Source organism: Musca autumnalis, unplaced genomic scaffold, assembly GCF_047663935.1.
Source record: "Musca autumnalis isolate F117 unplaced genomic scaffold, ASM4766393v1 scaffold_1, whole genome shotgun sequence".
Lineage (NCBI taxonomy): Eukaryota > Metazoa > Arthropoda > Insecta > Diptera > Muscidae > Musca > Musca autumnalis.
The window spans coordinates 296,623-314,225 of record NW_027411644.1 but is presented as its reverse complement, the minus strand read 5'-3'; the positions used below and the strand labels follow the sequence as shown (position 1 = coordinate 314,225).

Sequence of the window (17,603 nt, the reverse complement as noted above, 5' to 3'; positions counted from 1 at the left end):
CACGGATTATTCAACACCGCATTCCAAAATTCTAATTTCTTTTAAAAAATGGCTCCCCATATTTGTAATTATTGTGGAAATTCTTTCAATGTTAAACGCGAATTTTTTAAACACGTAAAATTGCATTGTAAAGATTGTGGACAATTGTTTGGCGATGCCAGTCAATTAAAATTTCACCAATTGTCACCACATACTAATCAACAAAAACAACAAGAACAACCAACTGTATCGCAGATGAATGCACCTAAAATAGACAAAATTAATCGGGCCGATAAGCTATGTGCAGAGTGTAACGTTACAGTGAAGAATATGATATCTCATATTCGAAGTGAGAATCATCGCAGTGTTGTTAGAAAAAATTTGGAAAAAAATATAAAAATTATAAAAAGTGCATTCAATCAGAACATTACTTGTTATGAAGTGGAAAATACTAAAGACATTATATTACCCCGTGATTTTCTAAAAGACGCAAAAGACTCAATAATAAAATGTTTAAAATTTGAGTTGATTGAAAAAAATTGTATCAAAGTCAATATGGAGCTGCAGGGACAATATGTGAAGCCCACCGCTGTAAAAGAGAATCAGTCAAAATGTACTGAGTCGATAGCAACAGAACAAGTGTTTAATCACATATCAAAGACTGTAATCCTGTCCCTAGGTGATGATCTAGATGAAATCTTTACCAACCAAGAGAATGAACTTGTCGACAAATCAGACGAGTTTCAAGAAAGAGGTTCTGGTTGGGCCTTGGAAAAACTTTTAAAAATTGACGTCAATATTAACAAAGTCAATTTAACTCGTGGGTCACAATACATCCAAACGCCAGCATCATTGAGAACAAAAGGCGCATGCATAAACATAAAAAACAATGATGAATACTGCTTTAAGCTGTGTATGGTAGCGGCACTAAGTTTCCCGAAAAAAACACATGTCGATAGACCATCTACATATAAAGTCGATGTCAAGCAGGATGTCATCCGTCTCGATTCAGGAATAACATTAAACTTTATGGGTTTAAGTTTTCCATTGGCTCTAAAGGATGTAAAACAATTTGAAAAAGCCAACCCCGAAATCAGTGTAAATGTTTACGGATATGAGCGATATTCCATTGAAGGGCCATACTACCTTACAAAAGAGGAAAAGAGACATCATGTTAACCTGATTTTACTCAACGATGGGGATAAATTCCATTACATATGGATTAAGAACATGTCACGGTAATATATCAACATTTAATAATGCTAAATAAATTATATACTAATAATTGTGTATTTTTGGTATCTTTCAGCATGTTGAGATCTCAATTAACAGCACATCATGGACAAGTTTACATTTGCAACGGCTGCGTTCAACATTTTCATAAGGAGAAGGACCTCGATGTTCACAAAAAGCAATGTGGAGGTGTAGTTTGCAGCATGCCCAAGACAAAGAAGGACGCGATACTCAAATTTGGAAACTACAAAAAGATGCTGAGGGTGGGCATTAGTATATATGCTGATGCTGAGAGCGTATTGAAACATAAGGAGCAGGAACCCAATAACAGCGGAAAAACAGAGCAAGTAAAAGAGCACGTACCATGTGCTTTTAGTTATAATATAAAATGTAGTTTTGACTCTAGTTTAGATAAGTTCTTTACTTATACTGGCCCTGACGCGCCTAAAGTTTTCTTAGAAAATTTAATTAATGATTGCAAGTTTTATTATAATAACTATTTGTCAAAAGTTAAACCCATGATTACATTAACACCCGAAGAAGAATCACAATTTAAAACAAGTGTCAGATGCCACATATGCGATGAACCGTTAGGTGGTGATAGAGTTCGTGATCATTGCCACCTAACTGGTAAATATCGCGGGCCTGCACATAATCGTTGTAATCTGCAGTATCAAATACCTAAATTCATCCCAATTTTTTTCCATAACTTCTCATCTTATGACTGTCACCTTTTTATTAAAGAATTATCTAATTTTGGTGGAGATATAAAAGTAATTCCTCAAAATAAGGAACTTTATATATCCATGTCTTATTTCATTAATATGAAAGATGATGAGTCGAATAACACTACTAGCTCCAATAGTAGTGTTGTTGTAGGAGAAGAGGATGAAGAAGAATGGAGTGATGAGGGAGAGGATTCAGAGGAAGAAGATGTAGGGGAGGAAAGACAATGTGAAAAAGACAAGAAGAAAAAGAAGAGACAAAACAGACTTGAACTACGTTTCCTGGACAGTTTTAGATTCATGCCTACAAGTTTAGACAAATTGGCAAAGAATCTGCCTAAAGACGATTTTCATGCGGTGAAATCATATTTCCCTAATGAGGAAGATTTTACGCTCTTGACAAGGAAAGGTGTTTTTCCTTATGATTATCTTTCATCATTTGAAAAATTAAAAGATACCCAACTACCTCCCATTGAAGAATTTTACAATAAAATGACAGATTCTGAATGTTCAGTAGAGGACTACAACCATGCAAAACAAGTTTGGTCACATTTTCGTTGTCAGACTTTGCAAGATTATATGGAGTTGTACCTAAAAACAGATGTCCTCTTACTAACAGACGTCTTTGAAAATTTTCGAGATGTCTGTATGAATATTCACAAATTAGATCCTTGTCAATATTTCACATCTCCATCTCTATCTTGGGATGCAATGCTTCTCTGCACCAAGGTTGAGCTTGAGCTTTTTACAGATATAAATATGTACAATTTCTGTAAAAATGCTATTAGAGGTGGACTAACCCAGTGCTCAAATAGACATTCCGTAGCCAATAATGAAGATGTCCCCAATTATGATAAAAGCAAGCCAGAAGTAAACATATATTATTTGGACGTTAATAATTTATATGGAACAGCAATGACAAAACCTCTCCCAGAAAAAAATTTCAAGTGGGAAGAGGACATGGAAATATTTAATGATCCTAATGTGATACAATTAATTCCAGATGATAATATAACTGGCTACATATTAGAGGTTGATCTCGATTACCCTCAGCATCTTCATGACAAACATAATGACTTACCCTTTTGTCCAGAAAACAAATGTGTTGGGGGGTCTAAAACTAAAAAGTTAATTGCGGACTTGACGGACAAAAAATCGTACACAATTCATTATTCTGCTTTAAAACAATGTTTGCAACATGGACTGATTCTTAAGAAAGTACATAGAGTTTTGTCATTTACACAACGTGCCTGGTTAGCTCCCTATATATTAAAGAATAATATGCATCGAGAAAATGCTAAAAATGCATTTGAAAAAGATTTTTTCAAATTGCTGAATAACTCGGTATACGGTAAGACTATGGAAAATATAGACAAGAGGAAAACTGTTAAAATTGTAACAGAGTGGGAGGACAAGAATAACAAGAAGAAAAGAAATGTAGCTAGCAAGCTAATTGCTAAACCCAATTTCCATAGTCTTTCTATATTTTCTGAAAATATGGTGGCTATCCAGATGCAAAACGTAAAAGTAAAATATGATAAACCATTATATTTAGGCTTTTGCGTGCTAGAAATATCAAAGCTGTTAATGTATGCTTTCCTTTATGACTTTCTGAAAGCAAAATTTGGCGACGCCTTTATTTTAAATTATATGGACACGGACTCTTTCATCATAACATTTAAAGGACTGAATCTATATAGGGTATTGACTTTGAAAGAAATAGAGGAAAGGTTTGACACATCAGACTTCTCACCCAACAATAAGTATGGAATTCCTCTCATTAATAAAAAGAAATTGGGTATGATGAAGGATGAAAATAACGGAAAAACCATGATTGAGTTTGTAGGTCTTCGTCCTAAAGTCTATGCTATCAAAGTAGTTGATAGCGACGATGTGAAGAAATCTAAGGGTGTTAAAAAATCCGTAATAAAAAAGTATACAATAGATACATATAGAGAATGCTTATATGATAAAAAGGTTTTGTATGACACAATGTATACATTTAGGTCAAGACAGCATACTATAACCACAGACAAAATTACAAAAATATCTCTAAGCCATCAAGACGATAAAAGATTTATTCGAGAAGATGGTATAAGTACATATGCTTGGGGCCACTATAAACTAAACAATATAAATGAGGATTTAAACACGGATAATTTAGATTCACCTGTCCCAATGGACATTGATTAAAATGTAAATATATTAAATTAAGGAATAAAATAAATTAAGGAATAAAATCTAATGTATAAATATTGGTTATTAATTGCCTTACTGCTAGTATTTCAACATATTATCATTAAAATTTCAGCATTATTTTCATGTTACTTTTTAGAAATTACACATGGTATTTGTATTAATCTTTTTTAAACAATGTTTTACTAATTAACAATATATTATTAATAATACTAACTTTACACATAAAAACCATTATTTTTACTAATTATCTATGTACTATTACAAACTACATACATTTATAACGTTTTTTGAAAAAAATAAAACAATACTTTTTTATAATTGAAATTACAAAACAATGTGTTTTATTTCATTATTGAGTTTACATGATATAAAGGTAAGTATGCAAAGAACTTATACTATTTTTCGAACGATTCCAGTCAATGGAACATACTCCACCAGACGATCATGGATAATTAAGCAATATGCTGAGGTATTTTGAGGAATTGGTGTAGTGGTTTCAAATTGAATTTTCAAATCGATGGGTCCATTCTTCACAGTTTCGTTTTGATTACTGATATCAATAACAGCAATTGGGTTGTCTTTAAAACTTGCATATGTGAGAAGTGGTTGTGGTTCCCTCATATAATACGATTGTTGAAACTTGGCATACATGTCATAGAGTACTGCATAACGATTTTCTCCAAACTTTAGATTCAAATCATCATATGGATAAGTTTCAGAGTTCAAGTGAACTTTAATGTTTTGAAGTTCACAGTGTTGTAGCTTGTTGTCTCTTTCAAATATCAAAGCAACGTATCGAGGTCTTTCATGATTGGCAGACAATTTAACACTCCAGCTGTGTTGTCTTCCACCAGCAAAAGTTGGATTAAAGTAGCAATCCCAGCTGCGGAAAGCTATCGGTAAAGTTTTTCCATCCTTGATTGTTTTCAAGAAACTGATTTTTCTATAGTCTGACAAATGAATGTGTTGTACTTTCCAAACAATGTTTGTAATGGTGAGTTGAATTTCTTCGTTTTCAGTAGTTGAATAACATACATTTTTATCGTTGGCGCTTCTCAAGAGAATCAGGTCATGTTTGCTGTTGCAAATTACTTTATTAAAGTCCTCTGCAAAGCCCAGTAGACGATTCAAGGGAACACAAAAATTGAATGAGCTTGTATTAACGTCACCATCTGGATTCCATCCTGCATTACTCATAACCTTGCTTTCGGATTCACTTAGAGAAATCCAATTTTTAACTTTTGTTGTGGTACCCAGATAACGAGTACGATCAATTTCAATTCCATTTAGTTCATAGCGAATTTCATCAAACATGTAACCCACACAGTTATTCCTTAGTTTAGCATTCTGCGAAACACCCCCCTTTGAGTTTTTCAAATTTCCTTCAATGTATAGATAGCTCTCCGATGGTAGTATGTAAAGATCTTGATTTTGTATACTTATACGAATTTCATCGTTATTTTTAAATGATTGAATATATGGAACATAGCTATGGTAGTCTCTCTTCACAATATTCTCGTCAGAGAGTGGGCGCTCATTAATATCGAGTATTTCAGACATTTGGTTTGACTTTTAATTTTATAAGCTTTAAAAATTCTTTATTTTCCTTGCTGAGAGGAGGTCTTGACGGTTTGGCTCCTTGATGATGAATGTGTTTTGGTGTTTGTTTATGGGTGTATTTATTGTAAATAATCATGGCTGTCTGGGTCTTATATGAATTCGTAGCGTAATTTCTTCTCCTCTAAAGTTTATCAAGCGGCCTTCTTGATCTAATATGAGTATCTCCAGATGACTTATTTCTTTGACGTTCACCGGCAAATAAATGAGGTTCATAGGTCTTTCTGCCAATTTATAGCCTGGAGGGACGTCAAGAGCGAATTCGTGCAGAATATGAGCAGGCGACCCATTCATGAATGAGCCGGTAACAATATTGCAATGTATTTGTATGGCATTGACCTTTAAAATGTTAACTGGAAGGTTTGAAATGTGCTTTTTGCCAGGTTCCAAAACTTTTCCGGTGAAACCAAAGAGTTTTGCAATGGATTTTTCTTTATCAAAGTATATGGGATCATGAGAGGATAAGATCTCTATCTGTAGCGTATTATTGTTGGCTTTAATCTCAATAGATCTGTTAATGTGGATTGCTCTATACTGTGTCTCCAAGTAGTGAGCAATGTCTTGTAGTTCATATGATCCTATGGGTATCTTTATAATTTTGTCTCCGATATGGAAGAGATTGTTATCATTGTCCACATTTGGAATGGAATTGTAGGATTGAAAATCAATTAAACAACACTCATAACTACCCTCTCCCAATTCAATAGGTGGTGAATAGTTTGAGTGTAAAATTGATGATTTACCCGTCAAAGTAAACGTTGTTGACATTGTAAGATTCTTTCTAGTAATAAGGAAAACATCAAATATACATATGTTTATATAAGGTTTTTATTTATTTTATTAAAATTATTTAAATGTGTTAAGTTTACAATACATTTGTCTTATCTATCCAGGAATTATGCTTGCTTGAAAATCCCAGCCATTTTACAAAGACTTTATCACCCTTTGTTTTTAATATTTTTTCTACTAAGTATGTGTTGGGATATTTTGTGGGTAAAAGTTCTTCTTTATAGAAACATCCATGTATGGGATTTCCTTCGTAGTCTTCTAGTAAATAAGTAGCAGGGTTGGTTAATCGTATTCCTCTTATTTTGAATATTTCTGTAGTCCAATTTGGCGTATACCCCTTTTCAAATTGATGTTTATATTTGCTTATGCGAACATGATCACCAGCACGAAGATTTTGCCTCTTAAAGATTTTTATATGGTTATACACAGTTTTTAACAACATCTGCTCATTGGATGAATTTACTTGAATAGGTGCCATTTTTATTGTTCGATGACGAGTTTTGTTGTATTGATCAACCAGCTCTCTATAAATATCAATCCATTGATAATTTCCATTGTAGCTAAACTCCTTCCACATCATACCTTTTAGAGTTCTATTGAAGCGTTCAACAATTGAGGCTTTCAAGACACTGTATGTAGAGTAGTGGTTTATTGAATGTTTCTGCATTAATTTTTTAAATTCCTTGTTGAAAAATTCTTTTCCATCATCGGTTTGCAAATTCTTTGGAATTCTTCCATCTTTTAAAATTTTTTCAAATGCTCTATATACTTCCGTTGCTGTTTTTGTTTTAAGTGCTTCGCACCAGGCAAATTTCGAAAAGGTGTCGATAACAGTAAGCATAAATCTGTAGCCCTTGTTTGCTTTAGAATAGCTGCCCATTTCAACTAAATCAGCTTGCCAAAGATCATCGATGCCTTTTGTAATAACCCTTCGTCTTTTAAAATTTCTTCGTGCTTGAGAGTGGAGTTCGTTTACCAATCCTCGCTTTTCCATTATTCAAGTTTTGGGGGATATATTAGAGCAATTGAGTTGAATGGGGGTTGAGATAAGACTTTAAAAATTTCCTTATGTGATTGTTTGAGATGGGATATTTCTTCTCTTAGTTGAGTACACTCCCGAATGATATTTTGGTTTAATACTTCTTGTATGTGCTTGATTTGTGAATGTATGTATGCTTGGTTGACCGCATCCGTTCCTTCTGTTGGGGGTGCAACGTTCCTAATTTTTTTATTTTGCACGTCAAGGTTGTTATCTTCGTCAATATTAATTCCCAGTATTCTCGAAACATTTTCTCTTACTTCTATTGAGTGGGTTTTTGGATTATAATGATGACCAAACTTGTCAACAGTCATAGGTTGATTGTTTCCTTTAAAGTTTACTTAATAGATTATGTTGCCTTCTCGCAGTTCTTCGATAATCGAAACAATCTCATTAGTATGATTATTGTTTCCGGCTTGTTGTGATGCCATCAACAGCTTTAATCGTTCTACCAACTCGTTAGGATCGTCCCAGTATATATAGTTGGGTTTACTTGGACTTAGTGTCATTAAGCCTTTGCCACTGTGAGTATCCCCCATTAACTTTTTAATTATCCGCTTATATTTTTGTCCTTTGTTCCCCTTGATTCTACCATTAGGGTCATAGTTTATTTTAAATGCATTTGAGTCCAACAAGATTGTTTTATATATGTCGAGTTCTGTAGGATCATATTTTTTGGGGTTTTGATAAAATAAGAGTTCAAATAGTCCTGGTGTAAATGCCCAATTTTTATTTCCAATCGTAATCTTTTCATCGCTGATTTTTAGTTGTTTATCTCCAAACATCCATTCACCATTTTCATCTTTATGCGGTCCATATACTGTATCTAGTTTTTTATTTTTCTTTAAGAGTGTTAGACTAATTGGATCGTATTCATCATCCTCATTTTCTGAATAAAATGTGTCATCTTTTGAGGTATTGTAAGTAACATCATTTTGTGAATAATCTCCATTATCCTCTTTCTCCTCCAATATACTTGGCTCAAGCTTAATCTTCGGTTTATATTTTTTAAAGGGTGTACTCGCAACAAAAGATTCTCTAAATGAATCCATATTCTCCATCTTGGGTGCAATCATTTTGCTGGCATTCTCAGTTGAAAGCTTTAGTAGTTTGTTTATGGGTTCTGTTAATGGTTTAAAAGTATTTGTCAATTCAGTAGTTTTAGCATCTTCGCCCATTTTAATGCTTTGAAATTTTCTTTTCAAAACATTTTTGGACTTTACAAGTCGTTTCAACATTGCTTCCTCCATGGTTGCAGGTGTACTAATGTAAATATACTATATGACATCTTTTAAATAATATTATGGTTGAATAAATGTATGAAAGCCTTTCCGATATCTCCCAGAGTGAATTTCATCATCTTTAGAAATCGTCAGAAATCCATATTTTTCTTTCCAGCATTCATGACAAATGTCTTTGAAGATATCAAAGCTCATGTCGCACCCCACATGATCGTTGTATATGTGTCTTAAATTCAGATCGTCTTGTTTAAACATGATTATCATATTGGCATTATCACGCAACAAATGCTTTGGGATACGGGTGTATGTTTGACATAAGTAAAATGAGTCAACATTCTTATGTCGTCCCATACTAAAGTAGTTTTTAATATTGTTTTGTTTATCACACGCTACATCGTCAAAAATCATGATTGAGTTTGGTTTTATTTCATCTGGTTGTATAACATCATCATTATTGGTGAATGTAAACAACCCCATCCCTTTTACAGAGGAAATCAGTTTCTTTAGGTACTCATATGTCGGTTGATATAGCGATTTTGAATAAATGTAAACATTTTCAAATTTTAATCCATTTGGGCTTTCAATCAAACTAAGCATAACATTCGTCTTTCCACAGTTTGATGGACCCACTATTAATGCTCGTATAGTATTGGGTAACAAAGTACTATGTCGAGGGGTTTTCTTTTGTATAAAGTCCCCATTTCGTACTGTAATTTTAGCTTGTTGCTCAACTAATCTCATGTTTACAACTAATGACTAGTATAAGAACACATGACTATTTATAATATATATAATCAATTTACATATATATTTTGTTTAGCACATGTGAAAAAGTATAAAATGATTGTTTACAACGCAAATCGATTTATTAGAAAGAAAGCCGTTAAAGGAGGAGGACTTGTAAATAAGTTGATAAACTCTCTTCCAGTCGAACTTCATCTACCAGGCTATCAATTTTGTGGACCAGGTACAAAGCTAAGAAAACGTATACAAAGAGGAGATCAAGGTGTTAATCCACTGGATGCTGCTTGTAGAGTACACGATATTGCCTATTCGCAGAATAAAGATATTGAACAACGTCATATTGCTGATCGTGAACTAACTGAACGAGCTTGGGAACGAGTAAAATCAAAGGATAGTAGCATTGGAGAAAAAATAAACGCATATCTTGTAACTAATATAATGAAGGCTAAGACTAAGCTTGGCATGGGGTTGGGAACCAAAAAACCCAAACAATTGATAGGACAACAAATTTTTAAAAATGCTGTAAAGAATGCTACGAATACACTTAAAAGCGTTAAACCAACTGATATTAATGCTGCCATAAAAATAGCAAGGAAAGAAATACAAAAGACATTCCGAGGAAAAAAGTCAAAGGTGGTCATACCAAGAATAATAAGGGTACCCAAAAGGGGAGGATTTCTTCCTCTCATACCTATTCTAACTGGGTTGGGAGCGTTGGGTGCATTAGCTTCGGGCAGTTCAGCGATAACCAATGCAGTTTTGAATGCTAAAAAAGCCAAAGAAGAGTTGCAAGAGCAAACCAGACACAACAAAACCATAGAAGCTATAGCTATGGGTAAAGGTCTCTATCTCAAACCATACAAAAAAGGCTATGGAATTTATGTTGATGAAAATGAAACGCCAAAAAACTAATAAAACAGCTGCCCAAAGGTCCACTTGCCGATACACATATAAATACCTTTGGAAAAAAATATATACCTCACTTTAGAGGTGTTTATATGCGAGATAAACTACCTAAAAAGCCTTATCGAATCGAATGTGGTGTCGTAAATTTGGATATTGACAGTGGGCCTGGCACACATTGGGTGGCATATTATAAGAATAATAACATCATCGACTATTACGATAGTTTTGGCAATCTTCAACCTCCAGCTGAAATTTTACGTTACTTGGGATCAGCTACAACATATAATTATAAACGAGATCAACGATTTAATACATACAACTGTGGTCATCTTTGCTTAAAATTTTTGTTGCAAATGAGCAAGATTTTATAAATAAAATACACCAACAACAAAAGTATTCTCTACAGTCTAATACAACTTATCCAAGATGTCGTACCTAATCCAAAGATCGGATGTCGCATTTGCCGACTTTCAATATTGTCATGGAAATGATAAAACCATTTTCATGAAGGAGCTATCATTTATGTGTGGAACTTCTGTTATTCCGAATCATTTTTTGTTTCGACCACCTTATAGTGCAAAGGAGCTTGATGGAGAAGCACTCAGAACAATCAACTACACCAAAGCACATGTGAATGGATTAGACTGGACCGATGGAGAAATCTGCTACAATGATATCGAGGATGTTCTCTCACCATTAAACAACTATCAATACGTTTTTGTAAATGGGAAAGAAAAGAAATGCTTTTTGGAAAACTATCTTCAAACTAATATTGTTAATTTAGAAAGTAATATGAATCTTAGAACTCGTCAAGATTATTTCACCAACTGTCCAATTCATTTAGATTCTAAGTATAAATGTGCTGTTAATAATGTATTTAAGATATTTGTATTCATTGAACAGAAATGGTATTATATTCGTGATATAATACAAGATGGATTATAAAACCCAAAATTAAATAAATAAAGTAAATTAAAATAAAAGCAAAACAGATTTGTGTGTGTTTTTTTTTATTTGTTTAAAATTTTATTCAGAGAAGTACAGACAATGAATGTGAACAATAATAAGAATATTGTTGAAAACTTATTTACTCTACTGGTTCCGCAAACATCATGACCAATTTCAGGGAGGATATCATCTAAAATATCTTGATTGATGGGAATATTGTTTGTATAAAGTCTTCTCATTAGCGGGCAGCTGTATGACATTCGTAAATGCTCTGCAACAGGACAGTCAGCTTCTTCCCATTGATGGATAACTAATTCACAAAAATAACATCTGGTCAAATCTCCTATACCAATATAATAAAATCCAACTGCAGCCATCGTCTTTGTATCTGGATACGGTAATGGCCAACCATTGAAGGTTTTTAAACGCTCGTCTTCCCTATTAAGCGCAGACATCTTTCTAACTAAAGTACTATTTTCATATTGAAACCTCTATCCCCCAAATTTAAATAAGAAGCCACAGAAACTTTAAATTTTATAAAAATTCTTTATTTTTGTTTAATACGGTGGATAATAAAATGTTGGAATTTCCAATTGTTTTAACTCTAATTTATATACATCTGCTCCGATGGAATCTTTCAGGGTAGATTTTGTGATAGCATATCCTCCACCAGCTAATTGTTTCACATGTTCGTCTCCTAGTGAAAGAAATCTTGTTGGCAAGTAAAGAATAGAGTCATTTATCCTCAATACAATTCTCTCCCCATATTTTGTTTTGCTCTTGAATGCTCCGGTGATGATGTAATCCTTGTTGTCCTCCATATCCTTCAAAGGAATTATTGATTTGATGTTGAAGGAATTGAAGAAAGTAATTAAATCTCCGCTCGCCATGTCTTCACTTGTACTTTAACTTTTATACTGTGAATCTTATTTTCAAATTTTTGCTTTTTATACGAAAACTGTAGTATGCTAAAACATGAATTTCACAATATTGTGAAATTAATTGGGCATACATATGTTAAGTTATGAACATGATTGAACATGCTCACAGAGAGACTGGCGGACGGACAGAAAAATCCACTTTGATTACGATCATGATTCGACATGCTTACGGACAGACATATATTGAAATGTATTTTGTTTACATTAGCGATCAAATGTGGTTCTCTCTCAACTTCTCGGTCTGGCTCCCTCCCACACATATACAGGTTAAATGTGTTTCTCTCCTGAAATCAAGGTCTGGCTCCCTCCCACACATATACAGGTTAAATGTGTTTCTCTCCTGAAATCAAGGTCTGGCTCCCTCCCACACATATACAGGTTAAATGTGGCTCTCTAGATATCCTCCACTAAATCATTTGTTTGACTCCAACTGACTCGCACAGTGGTTCAAATCGACAAAAATTTCATCTTTTAGCTGGTCTTTATCCTAACTATCTGGAGATACATACATGTAAATGGGTAAATGTATAACCGTCTATTAGTTTACTCTCTCTCTCTCTCTTATTTTAGTTTTCTCATATGTTCTCTAATGCCATACATTTGTTTGAATAAAACTCTCTCGCACAATAGGCCTGTTCGGGTAAGAATTGCCTCTTAGGGCTGGTCTTTATCCTAACTCTCACATTGGGGGACCCCATATTTCATGATTCAACGTAATATTTTTTAATTTAAGCGGTAAATGTGGCAACCCTAATATTATTGGAGGTAATATTTTTAAGACACCCTAATATTTTGTATATATTTATGCTATGTTTACATTTAAGATCTCTCCAAATACTCTCTCGATCTAGTGATCTCTCTCTCTTGTTCTCTCTCTCACACACACACACACACTCTCTCTCTCTCACACACACACACACGCACTCTCTCTCTCTCACACACACACACACACACACACTCTCTCTCTCTCACACACACACACACACAGCCTGCACAGTGGGCCGAATAGGCAAAAAAGGCGCTTTTGTGGTCTGGAATGCCCATTACCCCTCTACTAATATGCGTTCGGTTGCTTATTTAGCCGTGTGTGTCAATATTGTGTAGCAGTTGAAGTGTACAGCTAATGCTAATGTTTTAAGATGCTGGCTTTTAAACCCTGTTTTTGTGGGCTTATCAAGGACAGCAAATACCAGTTCTTCATCGATCGATTATTTAAAAAATATTCAATTTTAGGGAAGCAATGATGGAAAAAGTCAAATTTTCAATTGTTGGCTTAAAATGGAAGTTTTTGATCATAAACTGGCATACACAATTAAAAAAAAAACAAGTAAGAAAAGCGTTAAGTTCGGTCGGGCCGAACTTTTTATACCCTCCACCACAAATTTCAGCCATTTCGGTGGATTAATGTGGCCACAACCTTCAAAATACCGAAATTCGGAAGGTACCGTTCTATGGGGGCTATATGATGGCGTGGGGGAAAGTTTTATACGCCTAAAGAAGACTACCAAATTTCAGCCATCTCGGTGTGATAATGAGGCTAAAACGTTCAAAATATCGAAAATCGGGAGATATTGTATTGTGGGGGCTATACCAAAACGTGGACCTATATAACCCAACTTTGGTAGGAATATTGTCTGGCCTCTGAAGACACAAAATAACAAATTACAACCAATTCTGTGGTCAAATGCGTCTAATACATTCAAATGGGTCTAATACATTCAAAATAGATTAAAATGACGCGTACTTTATATGGGGCCTTATATGGGGGCTATACCAAAACGTGGACCTATATAACCCAACTTTGGTAGGAATATTTTCATCAACCTACGTCAATCCGTTCGGACGCTAGAGTGATTTCTACAGACGGACAGACGGACGGACATGGCTATATCGATGTAGAATTGCACGCTGATCAAGAATATATATACTTTGTGGGGTCTACAATGATTATTTCGAGTAGTTACAAACGTTGTGACAAACTTAATATACCCCCATCCTATGGTGGAGGGTATAAAAAAGAAAAAAAAAAAACAAAAGTTAAAAAACCGAATATTTTGACGCGTAGAAAACAGGGATTGCCGTGGATCCATGTTATATGCATTTTTTAATTACCACAGGACCAACATTTTTTTTAAGTATTTGGTTTTTTGTTTATTGGGTATGGGCTTCTAAAATACTGTGGTCTTATTATTGGTAAAATTGAGCACCGAATATTTTTGACACTCACTGTAGTTATTATGTAAGCTTAACAAAGAATTTTAAGTTTAATAATTAATTAATTAATTTGTTGAATTAATTTGGAATCTTTATTTTTTTGTATACTTGGATCGTACATGCTTAGGTATTTTATAAGGCATGTTCCATATTGATTCTGCTGTATCTTACAACGAAAAGTAGCAACAGAAACAAGTAAGAAAGTTTTAGACGGTTTTGCCGAAATATGTATATGTGGGGATACATACGCTCAGATAATCATTTTATAATTCGGCTGGAAATTAATATATCATCCTTGTCATGGTGGGCGGTGAATAAAGGCAATATCGATCATTAAACATGCAAGGAGGGTTATCCATGATATCCGAGAATAAAGGTGTCTTAGCTTTGACCACAGAGTGCGCGATTGTCGTTTTGAGGCCGACGTGTGCAGGCATTGTGGAGGCTCCGGTCACTTTTCGACTGGGTGTCCCAATGTGGTCAATTGCCGGAATTGTGCGTATAGAGGTCGTCCAGCTGGGCACCTGATGATGTCCATGGACTGCCCTATATACGCGGCGTTGGCAGCCAGGGTGATTTCTAGACATTAATATGAAGGTCCTCCAATATAATTGTCAGAGGTCCGCTAGCGGCACTCAGGAGTTTGGTCAGGCTTTTTTAAGGCTAGGCGCTTCCATAGGATTGCTTCAAGAGCCTTATTGTAGAGATGGCTGTGTGAGGGGGTTGCCGGGGGGTATGCGGGTCTTTACGGACCAGAATTGTGACTCTGCTATAGTTGTGGGGGACAGTGACATTGACTGTGCTGTTATTTTAAGTAGCCAATGGGGGGTTTGTCTGTCCGTTGAGTGGGCGGGGGGAAAGGTGTTGTTGGCTAGCATCTATTGTAGATTTAGCTTACCCCTGGAGCCTTATCTTGGGTATATGGATGCGGTACTACTCCTTGAGAGTAGTTGTCCGCTAATCCTCGGTTTAGACGCTAATGCAACCTCCTCTTTGTGGTTCTCGAAGATGACCAGTCATACATCTGGCCATCAGAACCGCACCAGAGGAGAGTTGCTAAGTGAATGGGTGTTAGCGAGGGGCCTGGTGGTTTTAAATGAGCCCTCGGATCTGTATACCTTTGATGGTCCATCCGGTGTAAGCGACATTGACGTGACGGTTGCAAATGGGGCAGCAATGACGGCTTACCAGTTTAGTTGGCAGATTAGTGAAGACTGGGGTATTAGTGACCATAGGCTCATTGAGATTATGGTCACGCCACGGGGACGGACGAGGGCGACTGAGCGTTTCCGGGGTTGGATGGAACGAGACGTGAATTGGGACCATTATGCGAACTGTGTCAGGGAGGCAGTTATGCCATAAGCGGACTTCAGGGCACTGACGTTAGATGACCAGGTCAGCAAGTTGAATGAGTGGATGAGAAGCGTCAATGACGTACTCCTTAGCAGACGCCGTCAGGTGAAGCCAAGTAAGGTCAAATGGTGGACCCGTGAGCTGGGTCGGATGCGGAGGGGAGTTGCGCACCTGAGGAAGCGTTTCCAAAGGGCAAGACGAACCAATGCGGAAGATCTGGCTCAGCGATGATCCCTGGGGTAAGGTATAGCGTGTGTGCCGACACGGTGGGTCTAAGCGTCAGGTTGACCTACAGGCGTTGCGTCTTGGCTCCACGTCGACGGCCTCGGGGTGGGCGGGAAACGTAGGGATTTTGCTTGGGTCTTTCTTCCCAAGGTCGGAGACTCAATCACCTCCTTCGCTTGTGTGGGAGCTGGGTAAGTCTCCGGACTTGGAGCGTAATGAAGTTGCGGACAGTATCTGCCGGATTAGGAGTAGAAAATCGCCAGGTATCGACGGCATGACTGGAAGGATGTATAAAGCCATCTGGAAAGTCATGCCTGAGTATATTGAGTCCGTTCTTGGTGGTTGCATTAACCAGGGGTACTTCCCGCGTGCGTGGAAGGAAGCTCGCGTCGTGGTGCTCCTCAAGTCGCCTGATCGGGTAAGGAGTAATCCTCGCTCGTATCGGGGCATAAGCCTTCTCCCAGTGCTTGGAAAAGTGCTGGAGAGGATTATGGTGGCAAGGCTTGGGGAGTGCCGCGGCGTGAGTACTTCACCGCATCAGTTCGGCTTTGTCGAGGGTAGTGGTACTGTGGACGCGTGGATGCATTTGCAGAATAGTCTGAGCGAGTCAAGTGCCAAATATGTCTTAGGCATATTTGTCGACTTCAAAGGCGCATTTGACTTCCTTTCGTGGGATAGCGTGCTCGCAAAGCTGTCTGAGATCGGGTGTCGGGAGTTTCTTCTCTGGTCCAGTTATTTCAGTGGACGAAGGGCTTGTGTCGTGGGAGCCAATGAGACGGTCTGGACAGATGTGGAGCGAGGCTGCCCTCAGGGGTCTATCTGTGGTCCATTTATTTGGAACCTCATGATGGATTCTCTGCTGCGGGAGTTAGCGACCACTTTCAAGATCTGTGCGTATGCTGATGATCTCCTCATCATGATTGAAGGTGAGGCTCGTGCCGAGCTGGAACGTCGTGCTGAGGAGACCATGGGTATCGTGGGGGTCTGGGGTGACCGAGTGGGTGTTGAGGTGTCAAAGGAGAAGACTGAGTTAATGCTGCTGAAAGGCAGATTAGCACACAGTCGACCTCCCCACGTTCGATTTGGTGACCACGGCATACGGTATGTCAAGCAGGTCAAGTACCTTGGGATAACTATGGCCTAGAGAATGAATTTCCTGCCGCACTTCGATCGTTTGAAGGACAAGTTGACTGCTGTAGCTGGAATGGTCAGAAGGGTCTTGCGGACCGCTGGGGTTTGAGCAGACGATCCGTGCGCACCATATATGGTGGACTCTTTGTTGCCTGAGCAACATATGGGGCGCCTGTATGGTGTGCTGCAGCAGAATCTGTTGCTGGACGTAGGAAGCTCTTGTCGTGTCAACGTGTGGTCATGTTAGCATGCCTGCCTGTGTGTCGCACTGTGTCCACGGACGCAATGCAGGTGCTACTTGGCGAACTGCCCTTTGATC

At 36.9% G+C, this 17,603-nt stretch overlaps 2 protein-coding genes across 5 annotated transcripts in view; one reads left to right on the top strand and one right to left on the bottom strand.

Moving 5' to 3' along the window:
* Window positions 1-17,603, bottom strand: part of LOC141400205 (furin-like protease 1) — a 161,216-nt gene that overhangs the window by 54,885 nt on the left and 88,728 nt on the right. The gene's annotated exons all lie outside the window — the stretch shown is intronic.
* Window positions 535-15,937, top strand: LOC141390062 (uncharacterized). Its single transcript, XM_073962514.1, has 3 exons — window positions 535-1,217; window positions 1,289-2,477; window positions 15,584-15,937. The coding sequence occupies exons 1-3, from the start codon at window positions 535-537 to the stop codon at window positions 15,935-15,937; spliced, it is 2,226 nt and encodes a 741-aa protein (XP_073818615.1).